The sequence below is a fragment of the Phacochoerus africanus genome, chromosome 10 (assembly GCF_016906955.1).
Source record: "Phacochoerus africanus isolate WHEZ1 chromosome 10, ROS_Pafr_v1, whole genome shotgun sequence".
Lineage (NCBI taxonomy): Eukaryota > Metazoa > Chordata > Mammalia > Artiodactyla > Suidae > Phacochoerus > Phacochoerus africanus.
Window position 1 is genome coordinate 82,369,618 of NC_062553.1, and position 26,796 is coordinate 82,396,413.

General features: G+C 43.2%; 1 protein-coding gene across 4 annotated transcripts; it reads right to left on the minus strand.

Annotated features, from left to right (window-relative positions):
* Positions 1 to 11,750: 11,750 nt before the first annotated feature.
* Positions 11,751 to 26,590, minus strand: LSM6 (LSM6 homolog, U6 small nuclear RNA and mRNA degradation associated). Of its 4 annotated transcripts, none has more exons than XM_047798650.1 (5): positions 26,511 to 26,585; positions 24,983 to 25,086; positions 18,979 to 19,094; positions 14,944 to 15,057; positions 11,751 to 11,935 (listed from the first exon to the last, which is right to left on the minus strand). In XM_047798650.1, the coding sequence occupies exons 3-5, from the start codon at positions 19,070 to 19,072 to the stop codon at positions 11,901 to 11,903; spliced, it is 243 nt and encodes an 80-aa protein (XP_047654606.1). In that variant the 5' UTR covers positions 19,073 to 19,094; positions 24,983 to 25,086; positions 26,511 to 26,585; the 3' UTR covers positions 11,751 to 11,900. The 4 variants fall into 4 exon arrangements, with proteins under 4 accessions (XP_047654606.1, XP_047654608.1, XP_047654607.1 ...); XM_047798652.1 differs by having other exon boundaries at positions 26,412 to 26,542; XM_047798651.1 differs by lacking the exon at positions 24,983 to 25,086 and having other exon boundaries at positions 26,511 to 26,590.
* Positions 26,591 to 26,796: the final 206 nt, after the last annotated feature.

A 26,796-nucleotide genomic window follows, 5' to 3' on the forward strand; every position in this document is an offset into this window, starting at 1 on the left:
TATTTCTTGAGCCGATCCAACGGCATATCAAGGTTCCCAGGCTAGGGGTCGAATTGGAGCTGTAGCCACCGGCCTACACCAGAGCCACAGCAACACGGGATCCGAGCCGCGTCTGCAACCTACACCACACTCACGGCAACGCCAGATCATTAACTCACTGAGCAAGGGCAGGGACCGAACCTGCAACCTCATGGTTCCTAGTCGGATTCGTTAACCACTGCGCCACAACGGGAACTCCTCCTTTGTTAAAATTATCATTAAAATAAAGTAAAATAGGAGTTCCTGGGCTCAGCGGTAATCAATCCGACCAGGATCTATAAGGATGCAGATTCAATCCCTGGCCTCACTCAGTGGGTTAAGGATCTGGCATTGCCATGGGCTGTGGCGTAGGTTGAAGATATGTCTTGGATCTGGTGTTGCTGTGGCTGAGGGATAGGCCAGCAGCTGCAGCGCCAATCCAACCCCTAGCCTGGGAATTTCCATATGCCACAGGTTTGGCTGTAAAAAGAAAAAGAGAAAGAAAAAAAAGAAGTTAACCTTTATTATTTATTTATTTATTTTGGCTGTGGCATGCAGAAGTTCCCAGGCTAGGGATTGAACTAGTGACAACATTGATCCTTAACCTGATGAGCCACAAGGGAACTCCTAGACAGTGTCTATTAATGATGCAATGAAAGAAAAATATTTAAGAATGGGCCACAGTAGTGGCTTTCAAATTTTTTGACCACAATATACAGAAAAAATATATATATAATTTTATATAACATATATAACAATTAAATATAAATATAATATATATAACACACACACTACATAGTATATATTGTATGTAGTGTACACATTTAATAGAAAAAGTATTTTATATCACCATGTAAACACATACATGACTGAGAATAAAATGAAAACAAAATCTAGCTACTACTAATAATTGCTATAAATGGTAGAATTTGGTTTATTTTGCTATTTTAAAATGCTGAACTTTACTCACTAAATTAATTTCACCTCCAGTGCTGTATCATATAGACTGAAAAACACTTGTCTACACAGCTATTGAGTGGAAGAACTTGGGTGAGCTAGAAGGCCAAAAATTCCTTCCAATAATGAGATTCGATAATCCTGGGTCTCCCTGTACGGTGTTATACAGTTTTTTAAAAAACCCAAAACCTAATTGGAGGGCTTTTGTTTCCAAGTTTATTGCTCTCCCATTCTTATTCCAGCTAATTGAGCTCTTTCTTTCACTCTTGATTCTATTATATCTATCTCTTCCTATTCTACATCATCTGAAAAATCTTTTATTCCTTTACCTGATTAACCGATTAAAATGTGAAACTGTACAGAACCAAGAACAGAAGATTGAAGCTCATTTTAAGTGTAGTTGCTCCCCCCGCTGTGTTTCTGCATGGATAATTTCTTTTTCAAGAGTCAGTTACAAATCTTCCAATCATTCCAACAACTTCTCTATTTTATTTTTGTTCCCAAAGTTGAGAAATTTTGTTCAATGTGTTAAGATTAAGAGACCCTGGCTCTGGGGTTGGAAGGTTGGTTCTGAGGATGAAATGAGGTGATGCACGCTGTGTGCTCTTGACAGTGCCTGGCTCGATAGCTGTCAGCCAAGGTGACACTGATGGTGATGATGATGCTGATGTCACATTATCTTCCTCTAGTTTAGCAGTCTAAAAACCATGCTAATTAAAATACTACCGGGAGTTCCCATTGTGGCTCATCAGTAATGAACCGGACTAGTGTCCATGTGCACACGGGTTCCATCCCTGGCCTTGCTCAGTGGATTAAGGATCTAGTGTTGCCATGAGCTGTGGTGTGGGTCGAAGATTCGGCTCAGATCCAGTGTTTCTACGTCTGTGGTGCAGGCCGGCAGCTATAGCTCCGATTCAACCCCTAGTCTGGGACCTTCCATACGCTGCAGGTGCAGCCCTAAAAAGACAAAAAAAAAAAAAATGCTACCTGGGTTTGACATGCCCTTCTTCAAGTGAACCACACTGCTTCCTAAAAAATCACCCTCTTTTTTTCCCCTAAGTCTTTTTGGAATTCTTTTGAGTATTTCTCCCTCTCTCTCTCTTTTTTTTTTTTTTTTTTTTTGCTATTTTTAGTGCCACACCGGCAGCATATGGAAGTTCCCAGGCTAGGGGTCAAATCAGAGCTATAGCTGCTAGCCCACACCACAGCCACAGCAAAGCTGGTTCCTTAATCCACTGAGCCAGGCCAGGGATCAAACTCTCATCCTCATGGATCCTAGTTGGTTTTGCTAACCGCTGAGCCACAAAGGGAACTCCATCTTTTGAGTATTTCAAGTTTTTAAACTTAAGTCACTAATCTGTTGTCTTCCTAATCTTTTCCTCCTTTTTTAAAACCAGGGCAATTGCTCGCCTCTTATTGTCTTGAATCTCACAGGCTCCTCAAGGTTACCTGCAAGTTGTTTTGTGCAGGGGGACGTAATTCAATGAGTCAGCTTGGAGGAGCTGCAGTCTCCCGTATTTGGGTGGATTCTCTTTCTCTCCTAGGAATGTTCTCAGCTTAGAGATTATAATTATATATATAAAGAAAAAGAAACAAAACAAGACCTGAGTAGCCCAGTCTTCTTGTCACCTGGTAGCACCCTGCCATCCTCATTAACAAGTGGCCCGTCCTTAGTTGTTCACTTATTCTGAAAAGCCTCCATTCATGTGGGGTTTGGGCTTCTTGACATATTGAGGTGGTGGTTAGGGTCTTTACAATCAGACTGCTGTGTGGAAATCCCACCGCTGCACTAGCTGGGAAATGCTGAGCAAGTGCCTCTTTGTGATTCCATTTCCTCGTTTGCAAAAGGAAGAATAACATCTTGTGGATTCGATGCACAAGCTCAGAAGAGTGGCCAGCACCACATAGGCCTGTAGTACATGGTGGCTCTTGCTGTCACCACACGGGACTCTGAAGCCTGATCCTTCACTTTCTCTTTGAAGTTTGTGTACAGGAAGAAACTTTATAAAGATTTTTCATCTTCCAGAGTCTCTTCTCACAAAATGATATTTTCCCTGACCTTCTGAATATCTGCCTTTATAAAGGCTGGGGCACATGTCTACATTAATGCTTATTCTGTGGTACCCAAGCCAAGGTAACAAAGTCACTTTCTCCAATTCCCATCACTTCTCTGTAGGTGAGCGTTTCCTCCTCTGAGCCCAGTGTCAGCCTTACTTCCCATTTCTAAGTGCTGAAACTGTCAGCCAGACAAGCCAAAAATGTGTCAGATGGCCTCTTGAAGGCGATGTACTTCCAGCAGATGTTAGAAAGTCAAGGGCCCACTGTGCTGTAACTTGCCCCTTTGCCAGTCTTCAAACCTTCCAATAAGAATAATGGGCCTGAGGCTGAGAGGCGGTCTATCTGGAAGCCAAAATGCTTGCCAATGACTTGGGTAAATTATTTAAGGGCGTCAGGATTGTGTTTCTGTGTGGTTACTTGTCATCAGGAAGACAGCAAACAAATACCAATAAGCCAGACACCTTCAGGCACTGGGAAATACAAAGCCAAACACAGCCCCACCTGCGAGGAGCTTCCAGTCTACGATGGCTCTAAAATCACTTTTGCCTCCTTGCTGTTTTCAGTCTACACTGGAGTGATGTGTCTGAAACACACATATGCTAGAGAAGAACCTCTTTCTTCATGTTTTGTTAAATTCCTAAAGCTCTGACATCACAGCCGCTCACCCACCTGCCTCCACGGATCACTGCTGTGCTGTGAGTGCTGCTTCCCCTGAAAGTCAACCGAGACCTTGGCACAAGCCCTCCACCCTCACACAGGAAGCTCACAGACACTGACATGGCATTCAGAAGAAGGGCGACTTTGAGAGAGATGATGCCTATATACACTGGAAGGGGTGGCGTCAGGAACCCGGCTCTGGCTTCTAAAGCTTGGTCTCTCCAGCAGTACAGAACAGGATAGGTGGTGCCAGAGGGAAGGCATTAGTTTGGCCTACGTTTCACTCCATTAAAAGGGGACAAATAACAATATAAATCCTATTAAAAGTCTGCTCTGGTTTTTAATAAAAAAGAATGGTTTTCAAATTCTCGGCGCGGTGTCTTGATTATTTACTCTGGCTTTTCTTTTAGTTAAAACAATACTTTCATTTCTCTGAACAGGCAAAACAGGTTCACTGGGGACAAGACTGTTCTAATCAGGGGGAAATCGCCTACTCTCTTTCAACCTCTCACCCATTCTCAGGAAGTATTTTAAACACTTCTTAAAATAGATGTTTCTCTTTTTCCGAATTGCAAACACAATAGAACATTTTGATCGAGGCCTGCTACATTTCTTGGCATCCTGGACTTTTTTTTTTTTCCAGGCCGGCCCGTGTTATGGACTCCCCCCACCCCACCCCGGGCGGGGGGTGGGGGGTTGCGGGCTGCCTTAGGCGAAGGTTCCCAGGCCAGAGATGCACCACCCATGCTGCGCCAGTGATCTGAGCCGCAGCAGTGACAATGTGCCGATCTCAGCCCACTGCGCATGCGCACCACAAAGGACTTTCTCCCCGGCATCCAGGACTTTTCCCGAACAGTTCTCAAAGTAATCAGTTTCGAAGAGAAATTTCTTTTGTTATATAATATAGTGAAAATGAAAAGAAGAGTAGCAAAAGTGATGCCATAAGTAAACTTGTCTGAAAAAAAAAAAAGTATCTAACAGGAACACAACATGACCTGGTTGGATTTTAGGCCCCATGTGTGCCCGGGGTGAGGTGCACCGGTTTCATGGGTGGGGTCCACCTTCAAGGAGTGGGGTCTGGGAAGCGCCGCACACATGATGGCGGAGGGGCAGGGGGGACGCGAGGAGGGCGGTCCAGCAGCAGGGGAACTCTCACTCGGAAGGGGCATCAAACTGCCTCAGGCTTTGTTAGACATCCGAGCACACGCCTGTTATCAAGGACCATGGATCAGCCCGAGCAGGGCCAAGGAAGAAAAAGGGATTTCCACACACACAGCCCTCTTCCATTTCTCTTTTCTGTTGTCCGACGGTGCAGGTTCTAACATGAAGATGCAGCAAAGCGCTGCCGGTAATTAGTATTCAGGAGACTCCAGGGCGGGTGCACAAATTCTAAGTCATCTCGAAAAACGCCAGACTCTGCAACGCAGCTCCTGCAGCCACAGCCAAGGGGCAGCGTGTACCCTGGCTGGGGTGTAAAGGGCTACTGGCCGCCTACAGATCTTTCCTGTCACACCTAAGCAAGGCGGCAACAAATCACTGTCAGCAGCATCATCTTTGAATGCAGAGGACAGACGTCTGTGCACGCACCTGGGACCTCCTTTCTGCAACGACTGGGAGGATGAGTGGAAAATTGATTTAGTGATTAAATGTGCGCTAGGAGGAATCCACGGAACTCAGCACTTAGGAGACTGATCAAAGAGTAGTGGGAACTGTTACTGGAGTTGCAGCCACCCCCCAAGTGACCTAGGCAAATCAGGGAACTTCTCTGCTTCCGGCTTCCGTGTCTTGGAAAGGGGACCGCCCTGTTCAGAGAGATTGTGGGGATTAGCCCTGCCAGCTCACAAAGTCAAGGCCAGAGGCATAAGCCCATGGTGACCTTCTACAGTACTGCTGAGGTGGAGAAACCATCTCAGAGATCTTTGCACCTGTGCCCAGACGGGAAGAACTGGGAAGAGGGTGTGAGGCAGGCTCTGCCCAACAAAGATGAGGGCCCACTAACTAGACATCTTTGAACAAAGAGACAGCACATCCACTTTCTCAGGATGAAGACACTTATAAAGAGTTTCATTTATACTGAAATTGAGAGCCACTGGAACCTCATGTCTGAAAAGGGGTAAGGTTGTTTCATTTATTTATTTATTTTTTATAGCTGCACCTGCAACATATGGAAGTTCCTGCGCTAAGGGTCAAAATGGAGCTGCAGCTGAGGCCTACACCACAGCCACAGCAACACCAGGTCCTTAACACGCTGAGCAAGGCCTGGGATCAGACCCAATCCTCACAGAGACATCTGGTCCTTAACCTGCTGAGCCACAGTGGGAACTCCAAGGTTCAGTTTGAAATGCGACATACCCAGAGCTTCTGAAACAATTTACACTGCGTGTGGCTGTGATGGGAACTAAAGACTCCACAACGTGCGCACAGAACACATACTTGTCTGACTTGGGGTGATGCTTACCTGCTCTGTGGAAAGGTTTTTCTTTCTGCACTTTCTTTTGAATCTAGAAATATACTAATGGGGAATATGTAAGTTACCCTGTGACAAAACCAAACCAAAACAACCTAGGCAGTCCCAGCTTCAGAAACTACACAAGGGACAATCACTACTTTCCTGTGGACTCTAGTAAAGAAATGGCAACGCACCAGAACACAGGTCCCTCAACTCGTCTCAGTGAAGATTCTTTTTTTCAATGCAATAAACATCTGAGACTATGCAGTTGGGGATTTAGGTCTATTTCTTCCTTTAGGTAAGAAAAATTAATAATGCAAAGAATATGGTTAACATACTGTGAGGGCAGATTTTGAGTCAACTTGGCTAGGTCACAGCAGTGTGGTTTTTGGGCACACGTTCGAGACGTTTCTGTGAAGATGTTTTTTAGATGAGGTTAATAGTTAAATCAGCAGACCTTGAGAAAGGCAGAATTACCCTCTGTAATGTGGCTAGACTTCATCCAATCAGTTGAAGGGCTGAACAGAAAAAAAAAAACAAAAAAAAAAACTGACCTCCCCAGAAGAAATTCTGCCCAGAAGAAATTCTGCCAGAAGACCGCCTTTGGCTTCAAATGGCAATTCTTCTCCAGGTCTCCAGCCTACCAGCCAACCCTGTAAATTTTGAACTTGCCAGCCTCCACAATTGTGTAAGCCAGTTCTTTAAAATAAATGTACCCAACAGATAAAGACAGATAGACAGACAGACATCCTATTGGTTCTGTTTCTCCTACTACACATGCTGTGATGAATACTACCATTGTTCACCAATACTTCTGGACTTTTTTCCTTCTAGGTGCATGATGAGACTATACTTAACTGAAAACTTAAGGTAAACTATGGCCATGTAACTTGCTTTGGCTAACAAGAAGGGAGGGGAGGTGTCTGGTGTCACTTCTATTCCTTTTTTTGCCTTTTTTTTTTTTTTTTTTTTTTTGTATTTTTAGGGCTGTACTTGTGGCATATGGAGGTTCCCAGGCTAGGGGTGGAATCAGAGTTGTAGCCATGGCCCTACACCACAGCCACAGCTATGCAGATCCAAGCCATTTCTATGACCTACACCACAGCTCAAGGTAATGCCGGATCTTCAACCCACTGAGCGAGGCCAGGGATGGAACCTGCATCCTCACTGATGCTAGTCAGATTTGTTTCCACTGAGCCATGACAGGAACTCCTGTTGACAGTTCTGAGCAGAAGGTTTGGAGAGTCCAGACATGAGTCTTTACACTCTTCCCCCAGGGCACCAAGCCTTGAGTCACTCTAAGGTCGTAGAAACCTAAGAGGCTGCCTCCCTTTGTCTGGGCCCCCAGGTGACAGGAGCAGAGTCCCAGCTACTGGTCCCTGTGGATGTATTGCATGAGTAGAAATCATTTGTTTCAAACCAGAGGTGTGTGGGTTAAGACTGATAAACCATCTGGAAGAAAAAAAGTTGTCCCATATCCTAGCAACATTCATTCAAAATTCACTCAACATGCTGATTACAAATTTTTTATTTTTTCATTATTAACAAGTTCAGTAGGACTTCTATTTGACATCATCTCTGAACAGTGAGTGATTTGGGATGCTGTATACACATGATGGTTAATGAAACAGTTTCTCTCAAACTACATGTCGACTTTTCACAAACTGGCCTCTCCTTTAACCAAAATTATTGGTAGAATATTATGCCAAACCCACCTGCATCCATTCCATTATAAAACTTGGAATAAGTGGCATCCATATAGATTTGCACATTTTGAAAACAAGACCTCAAAAACTAGTCTATCCCAGCTGCTCCGGTGTTTCATGATTTTATGAAGAGCCTAGAATACATATGTCCACCTTCTATTCGTTATAATTCCCAAATTACTACTAAGAACAGATAATCTTTCAATAAGGCGACTGAATCAAAACAGAAAATTTGGCTTTTCCTAGATGGAAAAAAAATAAAGATGGGAGTTTGAACCACATGGGCCTGTGAGGAAATGGAATGAACAGATGGAGATCATCAGATTTCTTTTTTTTTTTTTTGTCTTTTTGGTATTTCTTTGGGCCACTCCCACGGCATATGGAGGCTCCCAGGCTAGGGGTCCAATCGGAGCTGTAGCCACTGGCCTACGCCAGAGCCACAACAACTCAGGATCCGAGCCGTGTCTGCAACCTACACCACAGCTCACGGCAACGCCGGATCATTAACCCACTGAGCAAGGGCAGGGACCGAACCCGCAACCTCATGGTTCCTAGTCGGATTCGTTAACCACTGCGCCACGACGGGAACTCCAGATCATCAGATTTCAACATTGCCTAGTCCTGAGGTTATCTAAAATTTCAAGACATGAACGTACAGTTAAGATGATCAAATCCATCTAAAGTGTTCAGATTTTTAAAAGAATTCTCAAAGATATGACCCAATTTAAAAAATATATATGATAGCACCACTTTCTCCCATAAATACCGAAACCTACAAACTTAGTAATAGAGAGTATGAAAGAAATTATGGAGGGCACAGTGACTTTTCTACTCCCCACAGGGCCTAGCACAGCGCCTACCTCCAGTTATCAGTCAGGAAATGGGGAACTGATCTGTGTTCCCACTTCCTCGGGTCGCACTGCCTGGCGGCTCCCGTTCTCCTAATGAAGGCAGCAGCTAAGGGAGGCGCAGAGCAAGCATCAGTGAGGGTCACATCAACCACTCCACCACTTGGCAGGTACTCGCCTGCCCACCAACTTCTGTGGTCCCACCCCCCCATCCCGGCTAACTGGCCTGCAACTGGTGAGTCAAATCTGGTCAGTCAACAATGGACTGGGTGCACGGGAGCGCTGCCATGTAAGGGTACAAAGTGGAATCAAAGCAGCCGCTGTATATTCACACCCCAGCAGTCAAGACTAACTCTTAGGTAGAGTCCAGCTCAACAAGCATCAGGGGAAAGCTTAGGAAAGGCAGTCGTCAGAGCTATGCTGCTGAGTGCAGGACCTTGTGAGACACAAGAAGGTCACGAGGGGCAAAAACTGTAGTTTATCTTCCTTTCACCTATCATTTCTTTTTGTGGTGGAAAAAAACACGGTTAATGTAGTCTGGCTGTAAAGAATAGTCCTGGCCACAGAATGGGCTGAGATTTGCCTCTGAGTAGGATAGCTAGCCTATACGTGGAGGATCATTTGCTGTGAGGACAAAGGTCAGTGCCAGTCCACAGTAAGAGAACACACTGGCCCTCTGGCCTGGAATGCTGCACTGAGGTCACTCATGAGTCAGTGTCATTACCAAAGACAATGTCTCCCCCAGAGGTTGTTTCTATTCTTATATTTTCGCCTCCCGGGTGACAAAGCAAACACAGCAAGTCACCGCTTTGGTTCTCAGACCTTAAGGAAATCCCCCAAACATTTACGATCTGTCACATAATGAGGCACCCCCAGCCCACACACCACAGCGCCCTGAGTAAAAAAGCTGAAGCTGTAAACCATCTCTCAAGAGCACTCCCTCACTGAACGCTGAGATGAGAACATGGGATCACAGCACATGTCTGCCATCTGTATTTGTACTTGTCAACAGCTCTGTTTTGGGATAAACAGTTTTGAAATAAGAATCAATTCGACTTGTGGGAAGATTAGCCAAGGAATAGCTCAGAAGACCAAAACAGAACATGAAGTCAGAGAGTCTAAAAAAAAGAAAGAATTAAGCACAATTTTGTTTCTTGCTAAACACTCTTTGTCACAGCCCAAGAGAAAGAGCATGGTAGCCAGGGTTTGGGGCAACGAGATAGGGAAAAATATATTTACTCAAGTGAAAAACTCTCCTACCCAGAACAAAAGCCTTTGCTACAAGGCAACTAGAAATCATTCACTGACCTCTAGGAGACTACAGTGAAGAAGAAAAAAGTAATTTCAGCATTTACACTTTGTTTCAAGGTTCTGCTACGTGAAGGTATACACAGGGGACGATGTGCATCGGTACAAATGAATAATACAGGCCTTTATTACCATAAAAATGGCAGCATTTCCCAAAGTCGATCTTGATTAAAAGCAGTTCCGTGGTTGAAAACACCACCCCACCACAGAGCTATCAGCATAGAGAGATGGCAAGAGGAAAATAAAGGCATGAACAGAAAGGGAGTTGGGGGAAGAAGTGAGCAAAAATAGGATGCGACAGATTGGTGGGAGATAACAGTGGAAGCAGCTGATGTGGGTAAGTGAAGGGACACAGTAACCCGGCAGCCTCGTATTCTACAAAGCAAATGAGAACAGGTATGAGCCACTTGGAGGGACATCCATTTTCTCCTTAAAAGACTTCATTTATAAAAGAGCAAATTGGTGATGTGTACTTACAGACTGGACCCTTTTCAAGCCCCTGTCAGGAAGTGATAAATTATTGAAGCATAGTTTTACTTTTGGTGTGCACACAGTAAAACCTTGTGAAATGTTTCTGTTCACTTTCCCAAGTTATTAATTAAGAAATAATTGTTTCCAATTACTCTGTGATCTTTAAACCAAAACCAGACAAAATATCACACATGCTTCTCCAGACCCAGTACCGCCCCACCCTTCCCTCCTCTCCCGTCCTGACCCCACAGCCTTCAACCAGGAGATTGTGGACACTCGCATGGTGGCTCCTGGAACAGGAACGCTGCTTAGAATGGGAGGGACGGAGGAGGATGGCCAACACGGCGGTTCCACAATTGTCTGGTGTTCACTCAACCGCAGTGCCCAGTTATATCTGTTGTTCCTAGAGACAGTGTAAACTGTGCAGGGAACACAGCAGGGCTGGGCAAACCTCGAGAATAAAGCTCGACCTCTCAGCAGGAGTCGCATGAAGCAGAGGGGCCGCCCTGTGCCAAGCAATGTGATGCTTGTGCTCTGGCCCTGGACAGTGTCACTGGACAGAAGGGCTTCCTGGCAGCCCCTCCCTAGCGAGAGGGAGGACAAATCCTTCCCGTCATAGCTGAGCAACTGGAAGCTGAATGAGTTTACAAACTCCAGGCCTCGCTTTAACCTAAACACCTGCCAGACTGCATGGGAATGCCCCCCCCTCCCCGCCACCACCCGCCCCATGTTCACAGAATAAGGGAACAGCGGCCAGAAAGGGGACCGGAAAACCCACCAAGTGCATGGCGAAGGGGGAGATGCAAGATGACTGTGCACTTAAATGGAAGGTCTTCACCTCCCTCGCATCTGAAGCCTTGAGAATCTCCCCCAGCTCCGTTCAGAGTCCTGCTCTTTCTGTGCAGCTGTAGCTCTTGGAGCCCAAATCTATTTCCTGTGGAAGGGATGGAACCAGAGGCTGAGCATCTGGTCTCAGGGACCCTCTGCAGTCTCAGACCAAAACTGCACACCTTGTGGAACATTTCCCTTCAATCAAGTGTTTTGTACGGCACATGGAAGAGGATGCGATAAAAAAGGCCTGCTCTACGATATTTTAATTATCCTCAGTCAGTTCAACCAGTAAAGCAGTCAAATCAAACAGCATTGCTTGCAACTTCAATTACAAATCATACAGGGAGAAACTGATTCTCTTTTCTTTTTTTTAAACTGTGTCTCCTGTACACTGGCATAAGATAAAAGAAAACGACTGCAACTTGAATATGAAAGAACACTTTACAGTTAAATCCACAATTGTATATATTTATCTTATTCACATGTCAGTGAAAAATCACAACTGTTACAAAATAGGACAAATTACATGACAAAAGAATCAAAAAACTTAATAAAAAAATATATCCCAGTACGAAAAGTATTGTACTCTTGGTGACTTTACATCCTCCTCTTCTGGGTACTTATGTACAACACTGAAAAGAAAAAATGAACACATTGAAAAAAACGGTATCATAATAGCAAGTTTTAAAAGCAAACAGATGTTAGTCTGGCAGCTCTGCAGATGTCAAAGAAATTTTCATACCACACAATACATTCTACAACTACCATTAGAATAATTTTTATGACTCTGGACCTGAGTTTGACTTTTGGTAGGACTGTGTTCTGATTTTAGCCATATATCTGACTTCAGATTAAGTATAAAGAACCTATATTCGTTCATCTCCTCAATATAATCACTAAACTTCCTGTTTATTTTTTAAATTGCATCAGGATAAACAAGAGCTGAGGAGTTTATTTTCGTTAAAGATATTCAAGTCCTAATTCTGAGTTCCCTGTAAAGAATCAACCTTTGGTGTTAGCCAAAGTTTTGCTTAGTCTTCTTGTGACCACCCAAACTGAAGTCTGAGGATACGTGGTACATATGAACCAGATCATATCTGATGACTGGGTTGCTCCAGAGACCCTTCCAACAGAGGGGTACCTACCTCTACCCCCTCCCCTCACTCAGATTCTGACAGGTTTGTTCAAAGTGAACATTAGGAGATATCTTGATCAAAGCATAGCACAGGCTGATCAAGTAAGCCAGGATCCTCTTTAAGAGGTAAGGATGAGGGGAGTTCCTGCTGTTGCTCAGTGGTAACGAATCTGACATGCATTCGAGCCCTGGCCTCACTCAGTGGGTTAAGGATCCGGCGTTGCCATGAGCTGTGGCTGTGGTGTAGGTCGCAGACTCGATTCAGATCCCGAGTTACTGTGGCTGTGGTATAGGCCAGCAGCCGTGGCTCCCATTTTGACCCCTAGCCTGGGAATTTCCATATGCTGCAGATGTGGGCCTAAAAAAAAAAAAAAGGGATGAGAATTATGGAGCCTCAAGATAACAGCCACTGATTACCCTGTGGAAAAAGTTCTATGGAGGGAATCACCGAAATAACAAGTTTGGGCTGCAGTGTGCATGTGACAGGATCCACCCTATCACCTCTCACAAAACCGGCAGCTGACCACTATCAGCTGCCTTGTGATGGGAAAAGAGCGTTAACATTTCTTAGTAAATGGAAAAAGTCAAATAAGAACAATATTAAAAATCAGAGGAGAAATTCTACACATAGGAAGGACTAAAAAGGTCTATATAAGATCATGTGACCCCAATGTTTATAGAGCACTGTTCACAATAGCCAAGACATGGAAGCAACCTAAGTGTCCATCAACAGAGCAATGGGTAAAGAAGATGTGGTACATGGATACAATGACTCAGCCAGAGAAAAGAATAAAATAATGCTATTTGCAGCAACATGGATGGACCTAGAAATTATTATACTAAGGGAAGTAAGCCAAACAGAGACAAATACCATATGATATTGCTTCTATGTGGAATCTAAAAAAATGATATGAATGAGCTTATAAAATAGGAAGAGACTCACAGTCATAGAAAACAATCTTATGGTTACAAAAGTGGAAAGCGGGGATAAATTAGCAGTTTAGGATTAACATATACTATATATAAAATAAATAGCCAACAAAGCCCTACTGTATAGCACAGTGGTTCATAATACATATGAACCACTTTGCTGTATACCTGAAACTAGCAACATTGTAAATCAACTAAACTTCAATAAAAAGTAAAAATAAAATAAAGATATGAAGTGAAGCAATATGGTACTATAAGGACAGGAGACAGAATACCTAAAATAAAAGCCAGGATATTTAGTTCATAACAAAGAGATCCAATTGTTAAGGGGGCTGAAGAAGTTATCTAGAACTAAAGAATGCACATTAATAAAAAACCCGAAATCAAGGCCAGAGCTCCACTTGGGGGAATGGGACCAAAAAGTGGGGACAGGCCAAGGGATAACTCCCAGTTTTGATGTCTCCCTCCCTCCCCCAAAAGTCAGTTCATACGAATATGACTGTACTGATAATGAGTTTTTAAACAAAGGACTTAAAAGTAATCATAGTAATCTATAAGTTGATAAAAAGCTGAGTAACTTTAGATCCATATTTCTGCTGTCACTTTTGCCAAAGTAAAGGAAACAAACCTCCCACAAAAAAGCATTTGAATGCTCAACAGTAAAACAGCACAAGTTAACTGCCAAATGATGCAAACCAAAGATAGCAGAGAAACTGGCCACGCTCATAGCTCCGGCTGCTGTGGGAGAGGCGGTGTGGAGGGAATATAACACACTGTCTTCAAGAGAACCGAGTTCAGGAGTTCCTGTCATGGCTCAGTGGTTAATGAATCCGACCAGAAACACTGAGGTTGAGGGTTCGATCCCTGGCCTCGCTCAGCGGGTTAAGGATCCAGCATTGCCATGAGCTGTGGTGTAGGTCGAAGATGCGGCTCGGATCCCTTGTTGCTGTGGTTCTGGAGTAGGCCAGTGGCTATAGCTCCAATTAGATCCTTAGCCTGGGAACCTCCATATGCCACGGGAGCAGCCCTAGAAATGGTAAAAAGACAAAAAAAAAAAAAAAAGAGAGAGAGAGAGAACTGAGGTCAGTGTACCAAGGGCCCCTGAGCCCCTCATCAGTAAAGGGAGGGGAGAAGGAACTCTCTAGTTCCAAATGCCATCAATCAGGGAGTTCCCATCATAGCTTGGAGGAAAAAAAATCCGACTAGCATCCATGAAGACTCAAGTTTGATCCTCGGCCTCGCTCAGTGGGTTAGGAATCTGGTGTTGCCATGAGTTGTGATGTAGGTTGAAGACACAGCTCAGATCCCACGTTGCTGTGGCTGTGGCATAGGCTGCAGTTAGACTGCAGTTCTAACTCGACCCCTAGCTTGGGAACTTTGCGGCTCTAAAAAGCAAAAATAAATAAATCAATGAATAAAAGAACCAGTCACTAAAGATCTGAGATGTAAGAATTTAAAAAGAAAGCAAAACTAAAACTGAACTTTCAAGTTACCTAGAAAACCTGCTGGCAATCTGATTACGAATAGAAAGGCACACTCCAGACATTGCGTAACTGTAGAGTGCAGGCGTATTACCATTGTTTCCTCGGATAAATGCGTCCCCGTACTTGTTCTTCAGCTGTCCGTTTACATACTCCTCCGTCTGTTCCAAGGCTATGTTCATGTAGCCGTCCAGGCATGCCAGGACCCCTGGAGATGGAGTCAGTCCGAGAAGACGTACAGAGCACAGTTGAAAATTATAGGGTCTACTGGGAGCTGACAATCTCTTTACGCATTAGCTTTTACATGCTTAATATAAAAATTCATACTGTAAAGGAATCAATGGACTGAAGCACAAAAACAGTCTCTGCTCTCCTCTCCACTGGCCTGAATGGAGGCTGAGACGCGTGCAACGTGAAGGCCTCTCGCACCCACTGCTGACAGGATGTATACCAACAATGGCGACTTTTAAAGCCGTCACAAAAAGTAACATGGTACGACTATTGCAAACAAAATCCCAGGCTCTGAAAGCTAAAAGCAGGACTGGGCAATTATGCAGGAACAAATGACCACTAGCCAAGACCCCACACATCCAATGGTACTTCTGACTTCAATCACTAAGTGAACACGGGTCTGGCAGGTTGATCTGTTCTGTGTACATCTCCTGCAGCAGATGAACGTACCCCAAGGTTAAGAGGAAGTTTTCAGAATGTGCTAAAATAAAGAAGCAGAGCAGACAGCAGGTGCCCCTGATAGAACATCCTAAAGCTGTGACTCGAGGAAGAGCAGCTTGAGAATGCGGGATGACATGTCACAGCTCTCTGTGTGGTCCCCGTTAGAACATCTGCAAATCCAGACTAACAGAGAGACGCAGCCAAGAACATTCTAGGGAGCTTTCAAGGAAACTGTTCAAGCGAGATCTTTTTAATTGTGTTAAGATGGTACCAATTTTGCAAAATTTGACCTGATGAGCTTTTTTAAAAAAGACGAAGATATATAAGCCACTAATTCAAGTGGTGCTTTCTAGGAAAACAACTTAAGTAAAAACAAATACTATAAATTTGATTCAATTAACCAAGTCGATAGCTTAGCTTAGTCTCAACTTCGTTAACATGCTCCTCACTTCCTGCCTCTGCCCCTATTATCCTCCAAACAAAAAAGTTCCTTTCACAATTGTGTGTGTAGTGACAGTGTAAGACAGTAATCTCACATAATTCTGCTAGAAGCTGCAAACTTTCGAAGCATCAGGATGGACTGTGAACAATTAATATCAATTATTCCCTATCAAAAAAAGCTAAAGATAACAACTTTACACATTATTTCCTGCTATATTACTTTATATCTAAACCACAAACATAAATGAGCAAGAAACTTGAGACATGACATGCAAATGTTTCAAAATTAATTAAAAGCACTTAAAATGTTCATCTCTAATAAAAATATTCTCATAGCAAAGGTTTTTTTAAGGACAAAGTTTTTTTTTGTTTTTTTGTTTTTTTTAAGAAAAAGGTTCCAGGAGGTTGGAAGCCCTTCTCCAAGGGACTAAGCTACAATGAGTAGCTTCTTCAAACTTAAAGGGAAATTGCTACAGAAAGCTGGGTTTTTTCCTTTTTTAAAAAAGTTATTAAATCACATTCTTTTTTTGTTTTTTTGGGGGGGGGGGCACACCTGGGGCATATGGAAGTTCCCAGGCTAGGGGTCGAATCGGAGCTACAGCTGCTGGCCTACGCCAGAGACACAGCAATGCAGGATCTGAGCCACGTCTGCGACCTACACCATAGCTCATGGCAACGCCAGATCTTAACCCACAGGGCGAGGCCAGGGATCAAACCCACAACCTCATGGTTCCTAGTCGGATTTGTTTCCGCTGCACCATGATGGAAACTCCTTAATCACATTCATATTCTCTACAGTATGCTCTCAATAGTGTACAACATTTTGCTTTAACAGTATAGAAACCATGACCAGACACCCATAAAAGGAGAAAAATTATGGTTATTGCCCTGATGGAGAGCCATTTGGCACCCTCTTTGACTCTGAAACGCTAGCCCAGGGAATTTATTATAAAGAGGTACTGGGACAAGTGCTCAAGGTACATGTTAAAGGAGCAGGGTCATTTACAATAAGAAAAAATTGGTAAACATCTAAATGTCCATTAATAGGACACTGGTTAAAAAAAACAAAAACAAAACTGTGGTCCATCCACTCGTGGTATTCCTATGCAGTCATTAACCACTCTATATTGTTAGAGAACTGAACACTTTTTTTAAAGTTAAAATTAATCAGAATGGATGTACAACTGATCCTACTTATGTACACTTGGCTTATCTGGAGACAGATCCAAACTGCTAAGGCTGATTATCTCTGGATAGTAGAATCTGAGGAGATTTAGCTTTTTCCCATATATTTTTCTCCATTATTTGCTTTGAAATTTCTTGGAAAAAGAAAAACATATTTTTACCTTCATAAATAGAAAAATTTTCACTAAAGAGTAGAGAGAAAAAAGGTCAGGCTGACTGATCTCCTCAATAAGGTGGGTGCAGAAGATACTGCGCTCATGTCCCCGTAATCAGCTGCTGAATATTCTCTAGAAGTCTGTTCCCTCCTCTGGGCCCAGAGGAGTTCAGGGGTGGAAGGAGCACATGAAGACATTATAACATCTCAGTATTCAGCATAAATCCACTAAAAAAATCAAACTAAACTGGAGATATGTTATTAATGTCAAGAAACTAAAGCAGTACACAAACTGCAGAGTATTTCTTAAGTTTTGGAGTCAAGCCTGAGTCTGAATCCTAGCTCCTTCCTCACTAGGTAGGGATAATCAGCAGAGATCTCAAAAGATTTATGTGAAGAGAAATGAAAATTAAAGCGATTCACACACACTGGACCCATAGCGAGCTCTCAATAAAGTTAAGTCCGCATGCATGGAAAGTGGAAAAATCTCAAGAGATTATGCGCATTATTTAGGAAAGAGACCAAGAATTAATCAGAAAAGAGACCAAGAAAAGACTTTAAAACTTACTAACGATTAGTTACCTATACCTGTGAAACATTCTCAGAAATTTAACATATCTTAATTTTGGAAGATTAGGAATAAGGTTACTTAAAAAAATGGAGTTTGATACCATTCCTTCCACACAGTTAATTTCGGTAGTGTTGCAGCCCCTTAAAAAGTGCATTTGATTCTCAAGAACAGAAAGGAGTTTTTGGATACCCCACATATTATACGAGCAGGAAGTTCATGCAGTAAATTGACACTGTCCAAATAGTTGCTTGCCAGTCCTGACCACTTCCTCGAAAACAAGTGCTGTGGGGCCAATGTGTTCTTCTGCACCAGTTATTTAAGCCTGGCTATCACCAGGAACTCGGACACACAATTTCAAAGCAGAGGCAGAAGTCAGGAGCCCCAAATCACAGCACAAGTCAGGCGCTCAAGCTCTGCTGTCAAAACTGTCTCTCTAAAATGAACAACCTCGGAGTTCCCACTGTGGTACAGTGGGTTAAGAATCCAACTGCAGTGGCTTGAGTTGCTGCAGAGGAGTGGGTAGAGGAGGGGGTTCAATCCCCAGCCCCAAGCAGAGGATTAAAGCATCCAGCGTTGCCACAGCTGTTGCCTAAGTTGCAGCTGCAGCTCGGATTCAATCCCTAGCCTGGGAACTTCCTTATGAAGCCGGTGCAGCCATAAAAATAGATAAATAAAATAAAATGAACTACCTCAGGGAGTTCCCGTCGTGGCCCAGTGGTTAATGAATCTGACTAGGAACCATGAGGTTGCGGGTTCGATCCCTGGCCTCGCTCAGTGGGTTAAGGATCTGGCCATGAGCTGTGGTGTAGGTCGCAGACTCGGCTCGGATCCCGCATTGCTGTGGCTCTGGCGTAGGCTGGTGGCTGCAGCTCCGATCGGACCCCTAGCCTGGGAACCTCCATATGCCACGGGAGCAGCCCAAGAAATGGCAAAAAGACAAAAAAAAAAAAAAAAGAACTACCTCAGAGGTAGAAGAACTGGGCATAAAAATGATTGACAACCAATGCTTTTTTGGTCTACTGGGTACTAAGGTTAATAAAATCATTTAAGTCACCTTTACTTCTTTAGTGAACAGCAGTTCTAAGGATGAAGCATGGAAATAATACCTCGATAATCCACTCCAGAATTTAATTTTACCACTACTGGTCGTCCAATGATTTGCTTTAGGAAGTCACTGGGTGTTTGCTTCCGCAGACTCATTTTAACAATCCTGATCAGAAATCTGAAAAGGAAAGCAACAAAGGTAAAGATGAAAAGTTAATTATTCAACGAAAAAGCCTGGAAGCTCTTAACACATTTATGGGGAATCATGTGGAGTCAGCATCCTTCGACCACATGCCTACAACACGTGACAGCTAACATGATTCCAGTACTTACCAGGAACTGGACACTAAGCTAAGCCCTTTACATGCGCCCCCTAGTTCAGTCACACAAGAACCCCCTGACACGGCCTTGTCACAGAAGAGCCCCATGTCTCCAGAGCCCCTGTTCTGAAGCACCTGTCACCACTGTCCCCACCCAAGTCAATATACCCATTACCCCAAGACTGCCCCCTCCACTTAGGGAATATTTATTTTATGTTGAGCACTCTGCTGAGATCCTGAGAAACACTCAGATGTAAGCTTTACAAGAACCCTGGGAAGAAGGTCTTAACAGCCCCATTTTGCTGATGAAAATTAAGATACACAGATACATTATTTCCTAATTCCCTAAATGTGACAGAATCAACATTCATGTTCAAATCAGTCATATTTTAAAGTTACCTACTGTTTATATAACGTTTATATAATATTTACAACAACTGATGCCAAAACAGTACCTCTGGAAAGAATTATAATCATAATTGAGAGCTAATATTTGAGTGTACTACAGGCTGGCACTTATGTAAGCACTTTACATGTATTAATCCACTTAGAGCTCGATGAGGTAGGTATTGTTTTAACCTCATTTTACAGATGAATAGACACAGGAAGGGCTAACCATCCGGCTCAATGTCACAAGCCAGTAAGTGCCTGGCCAGCCCAGGTCTTAATCACATCTTTATGAACCTTCCTGAAAGCTGCTAATGTAGCCCAAGATTTTGACTTAGCCTATTATAATTATGGCAGATGTACACTCTCTATGACAAAGAAGCTTAAAAAATCAAGAATAATAGGAATCTGAAATTGGGAAAGGGCTTGACACAGCCAAACCAATCACAGACCTACATAGCTGCCCATCACTCCTTTCAAAACTCATCTTGTTTTATAAGCTCTCTCTCTCTCTCAAAATACTTGGGTAAGAAAATAAAATAGCAGTTACTTGAGCAAAAACCTTGGAAATTAATTTTTCTGTTTCAGTCAAATTCAGCATCACTTTTATTTAGTAGCCATACAGCATTCACACTTAAAAATTAGCATGGATATGATACCTGAAGGACTCCCCTCAAGAACTCAAATCTTTTTTGTGTGTATTTTCAATGGAAATTTTCATTAAACATTCTTTCCTAAATGGCACTGTTTATTTCACTTAAAGCCCATCCACTCAATAATCTAAATTCAGGTTTAAGATCACTGGAGATTTTCTCAACCTGAATCCCTGTAGGCTCAGGAATTTAGATAAGCTAGAATGCTACATTATTGGCTTTTCATTTGTTTAACAATTATGTGTATACACACGCTGCAAGGAAATTCAAAAAATACTGTACACAGGCTCTGGCCTTAAAGAACCTGGAATCTTGAAGAATCTACACTCTTGTTTAAACTGTTATTTAAAATTCTGGTTTTGAGTAAACAAAAATGACCATGATTTAAGTCAAATAATTTTCTCTAACCAAGAAAAATCAACATTCCAAGTTAAATAAAAGACAAATTTCAAAAACTAGTCCTGGATTTGGGGTTGTTATTCAGTCCTTCTCCCTCCAGTCCATCTCCCCAAGGCTTGAAGGATTTTTTTAATGTGATCAACTATTTTGCTCAGAAAATTTTAACTTTTCTACTGAATTACCAGTTTATTTATTTTTAGCTCCAGAGATTGAACAGATAAGTGAAATTACAACTACTGTTCAGACAATCACGATTCATGACTCAGATCACAAAACAAGGTTATTTATGCTGCTTTGAGCCCAAGGAAAAAAATTACACTGTAGCAGATTCAAAGCCTTTGATGAATTTGGAAAGGAGAAATAAATCTTCCCATTCATCTACAATATACCTTATTTCTGCCTTGAACACGTGCTATTTTCTGGTTGAACTGGTCTAGGGAGATAACACTGAAGGTCCCATAGAAACTCAACCTGGGGATCTTTGGTTCATTTCCCACCAGATGCTATGTCTGATCAAGCCAGCATCTGCATGCACAAAACTGAGAGGCAACTAGCTGTTTATTTTGTGCTAAAGAACCACTAAGATGCATTGTGATGTGAAAATCTATTATGACCTACCTTGTCCAAAGTTAAAAGTTAGTGACAGATAAAATACAAACCTAGTCTGTTAGTTGCTTAACTGATGGTATTAGTTACTTTAAAAATGTTATTAATACTGTCTTTTCTCACCTTTTAAAAAAGCACATATTCTTCTAAGCTCATTAAAAACCACACTCTGCCATTAAGCCTCATCTTTACTCTAATTAACAACAATCTCTTTCTGAAGGCATTCCACACTTCAGATTTTCTTGAAGCACCAACCTGTCAGACAGCAATAGGACATGCCTTGGGCCCTCAGAGTTTACACTCCAAAGGGGGCATGAACAAGCAAATGGAAGAGTTTTTAAAAGCTGTATGCGTTTGGGTAGAATTAGGCAGAGAACAGCATAGAGGAGATTCACTTAGCCCAGGCCTGGCAGATCAAAGAAAGATTTCAGCTGAATGTGAAGGAAGGTGGTCCACTGCCTAAAAGGGAGAAATCTTAGCAAAGACTCGGTGACAAGTGTGTTTGGATTTGAGAAGGAAATGCTACAGTGGCAAGGAGGACATGATGCAGCCACAGAAGCGGGTAGGGCCACAATCACGGAGAGGATGGGAAGTCAGAAGAGAGCATGGCCTTGAGCCTCTGGGTCGTTTCTCAAATGTGAATCATCTGCATCACCTGTTCTGGGTCAGGACCTTGTTTGCAAAAGCCTAAAACATTCTAATGAACTGGCAAGTGAGCGAAATCCTTCTGTCAGTGGTGAGGACCATGGGAAGGTTTTAAGCAGAGGCCTGCATGAGTCTTCTTTAAACAGACTTGCACCTTAGACAGTAGACTGGAGACGGGCCAGCTCACCTAGTTTGGGAATCAGAGTTTCTCATTTGGTGATTTGGCACTATTTATTTACTACTTTTATATGCTTTACTGTGGGGTTTTTTTGTTTTTTTCTTTTCTGATCTCTGTACAGCTGCACCTGAGGCATATGAAAGTTCCCAGGCTAGGGGTTGAATTGGCTGCAGCTGCCAGCCCACAGCCACAGCAACGCAGCATCCGAGCCGCGTCTGCAACCTACACCACAGCTCAGGGCAATGCCAGATCCTTAACCCACTGAGCGAGGCCAGTGATTGAACCCACATCCTCAAGGATACTAGTCAGGTTCTTCACCTGCTGAACCACAACGGGAACTCCTATTTTTTACTGTTTTGTAGTTTTTTCTCTCTCAAGAGACCGGAAGCCACATGAAAGGAGAGACTAGTACCAAGCTTCTCATTTACTCTCTAGAACATTGACACTGTGCTAAATCTCTCGAAAAAAAATTTTTTTAAGTTATTTGGAAAGAGGATGGTTGCTTCAAACACATTTTATCCATCACTTTAGGAGAGCATATCTTTTACATTTGTCTTCATTAGGTTTCCGTGGTACTCTCTGTTACTTAATGACTTGCCCATAAATCCATTTTGTATGGCTAAATTGGTCTTGACACCACAATTTTTCCCATGACTTGGCTCATGTAATTTTAAGTTTTCATCTTTTAAATTGGATAAGGCAGAAGGAACAGTTCTGTTTCTAAAGGAAGGAAAAAAGCCTCTTGAACCATAGACATATAAGAAGAAAAAGAATTCCTTTCTTCAGGGTCACCTTGATAAAACTTCCCTTCAAAACTAAAGCCAAAATCACCCTCTATGCCTTCCCTCCTTTCCCTGACTCCTACTCAGGCTTCCCTTTTTTTTTTTTTTTTTTAGGTTTCTTTCTTTCTTTTTTTCAGGCTTCTTTTAAATGACCTATTTTCATAAATGGCTATTAAGTCAAAAGCATTATATTTTCTGGCAGAAACTACTAAGGGGTCTGGTATGATGACATCTGCAGAGGGTTTTAAAAGAGGGGGGGCAGAAAATCAAAGTTTATCATCCAACTATGTGCCAGGCAATGTTAGAAGCCTGAGCAGTTCACACAGTAACCCCATGAGGAGGTGGGCAGAACTAAGGCTTGACCCCAAAGCTCAGGCCCTTTCAAAGGGTACAGCTGCCCTTTTGAATACGTCAAGATTCTCTTGTTAAACCTGGGGGATGGTCACAGAGACAGTGAGAGACCGATCTGGAGAAAATGCCCAAAGTGATAAAGTATTGCAAATTAGCCTGTGAAGATTTATAAGGAATAAAAACAGAAAGAAGTCTATTCAATGTGACTGAGTCATGTCACTGAGCAGAAGACGTGCAAATCCTTCTTTCTTGGCAAATGTTTACCATAAGCTTTCACTTACTCTTAAAAGTATTTATAGTTTAGGGTAAAAAAAAATTGAAAAATAAAAAATAAGCAATGAAGCATAACACTACAAGCTGAGTAAACGCAGTGCCGGAGAGGGTGTCAGACACCAAGACAAACAGCCATCTACACATATCCTTTCTGAGACGGTTGACACTGAGCCCTCTTCTGACGGCTCCAGACCAACCGCTCCTCCGCTCTCTCCAGGGAAAATGTTGACTTGGTTCTCTGCGCACCCAGAGCACCCCTCTCACTTGCAGTTCGGGTCCTTGGCAGGCTGTCCTGTAGTTTTCCTTTTTGCTGATGAGTCTCCTACAGTGGGTTCTAAGCTTCTTGGGGACGTGTTATTCACTTGGTGTCCCTGGCACCAAAGCACACTGCCCAGGCTTATGGAAGCAGTGCTTAAGGGCAGTGCCAAGGAAAAGCTCTCCTCTCCCAACTATGGTGCAGTGACAACTATTGTACAGCAGCAGCCATGTGTGTAAACAGCTACGACACAGGGATATTTTTATTGCTGACCACCAAATAAAAGATGGAGAAAACAGAAATGCTTCTGGGTTGTCCAAAAGCCAGCTACATCTGAATCAACACAGATACCTATGAAAATGAAGCCTACTCCTACTCAGGCTCTCTAGCTAACGGGCACTGTTACTGACATTCTATAAAGTTCCCCAAACAATCTCCATTTGCAAATGGTTCTCCTCCAGGAGTGATTTTAAACCCCACCTCAGGGACATTTGGAAATATCTGGTTACACTATGGGTTCTCCTGACTGAGGAGGGTGGTACCACTGGTACCTAGGACATAGAGGCCAAGGATGCTGCTCAATGTCCTACAAAGCACAGGACGATGCCTCTGCAACAAAGGATTATCTGCCCCCAAAAGTCAGCATAAAGGCTGAGAAACCCTGCTATAAGCCCTAAATCAAAACACGATTGTTCTCTGATCTTAAAGCCACAGGAGTTTTAAAAACCCTTCAAGGGTTAACAAGTGAGAACCAACAGCTAAATTCTAACCAGATGATAGAGTATAAATTATAATGTATTATTTTATTCCAACACATAAAGAATTTGAAAACAACCGTCCAAAAAAAAAAAAAAATTCCCTTGAAGGGACTGCCACTGCCATTCTGAATAAAGAGTTTCCAGTCCTGGTCAGGAAAACAGTCGCCTTCCCATTTTTCAGGGCTACAGGTCCCTCAGATATCATAATCTCTGTTACTTGGAACAATTCTAGAACAGTAGAATATGAAAAAATATGTATGTGTGTACAAAAATATATACATATACATATAATCAAATCACTGTGCTGTAACCTGAAACTGATGCAATAGTGTAAATAAACTACACTTCAATAAAAAATAAATAAAACAGTAGAATAATCCAAATACTGTCAACATTTTTAAAATTCTAATACTGAGTATTAGTGAGAGACCACCTGCTGCAGCATAAAGATTACTCACTTGGGAGGCAGGAAACCTGAGTTCTAATCCCAGTTCTGCTACTTAATTAGCTGTGTGCCTTGGATTACTCATCATCTCACCCTTGCAGGACTCAGGTTCCTCATCTGCAAAATAAGGGAGTTATGCCAGGTGATCACCTAAGTGATCATCCTGCTCCAATATTCAGTCAGCCTATGCAGTAACTCCACCAATACACACACACACACACACACACACACACACACACACACACACACACACACACAGACATAATCCTTTGAAGAATCCTGCACAAAATTCAAGCAAGGGGAATTGCCGCACACCACCATTAAAAAAAAAAAGAAGTCCAAAGAGGCTCAACCTTGGCGGTTGAAATATTAGAAATGAATTACTTTTGGTGAAAAAGGCAGTCATACATGAAAGATGTAAATTACTAAAACTTTTTTGTAAAACAACTTGCCAGCGGGTATGAAGCCCTTAAAAGACCCTACAAGATCACAGCATCTATTCTGTTAATTTCACGTCTCAAATTAGTTCAAGTTAATCATCTGAAAGTTTTTTTTTTAAAAGGTTTATCAAAGTATTATCTGGAATAGTAAAACGAAGCAAAGATTCACAAACACCCTAAATGCTCCACAGCCAGGAAATGGTTAAATAATTTATAGGACCAATCAGATGGCCAATCGAAAAAAAAAGATACAAAATTAGGAGTGATATTTAGGTTACCACTTTTAAATGAAAGTAGAAAACTAAATATATTTTAAGTGATAAAATAAGTACAGCCTCAATCTCAAGTAGAAACTAGCACACACAAGTACAATACAGACTGTAAGTGGAAGGATGCCGTGTAATACTAAACTCTTCTGTATTTCCAATTTTTCTATTAATCCTGTATCAATAAGGGGTGGGGGAAGGTCACACTCTCAAGATTACCTGCATCATCCTATTTCTAGACACAAACAAAAATACTTGCTGTGAACGCGCGCGCGCGCACCCCTACACACAAAGCCGTGGTGACAGTACTTAACACCAGCCAACTGCAGGCATTCGCAACCAGACAACTCGCTAAGTGGCTATTCCAGCTCTTGATGGCTGAGGGTTAAACGTAGCCACCCCGTTGTAGCAGAGGCCAGACAATTCTGGGAGAAGTCTGGCCCTGGGCTCGGGGTCCGCTTTCCCGCCGAATCCCCGACCTAATGGGGTTCCCTGCGGAGCTTCGCCCACTGGGAGCAGTCTCGGAAGCCAGCTCGGTGGGGCCTGGTCGGTGCCGTTCCTCCCCGCGTGGTCTAGGCAGCCCTCGGGGAAGGGCTTTCGGGGCCTGGCTCAGGAATCCCGGCGCCGGGGATCCCAGTTCTCCGGGCCACCGCACGCGCCAAGGACCAAGCACGAGCGCGGCACCTCGCGGCGACCCGCCAGCCACAGGCTCCGGAGTCCGCGCTCGCTCCCGCACCTCCAGGGGCTGCCGGCCAGGTCCCGGGCTGCCGCTCCCGAATTCCGCCAGAGAAGGAACACTGGGGCCTCGGACGGCCCACGAGTCCGAGTGGCTCACCTCGCGGCCGGGAACAGAACCCCAACTCCGGGGAACCCACAAGCCCGGCCTCCGCCAACCAACCCGGCAAAACCGCAACTGAAATCGCCCAGGGGCGGCACTTTTCTGCCTCAGCCAATCATTGCTCCTCATGACTACGGCAGCCCGCGAGGACCGAAAAGGCCGCACCTCGGCTGAGCGCGCAGACCCCAGAGTCCTGGTTGGCTCGAAGGCGAAGTTGGCGCTTTGGAGTCAAAGCGGAAAGCGCTGGTGCTCTCTTGTAACGGAAAGCAGACACCAAGACCGT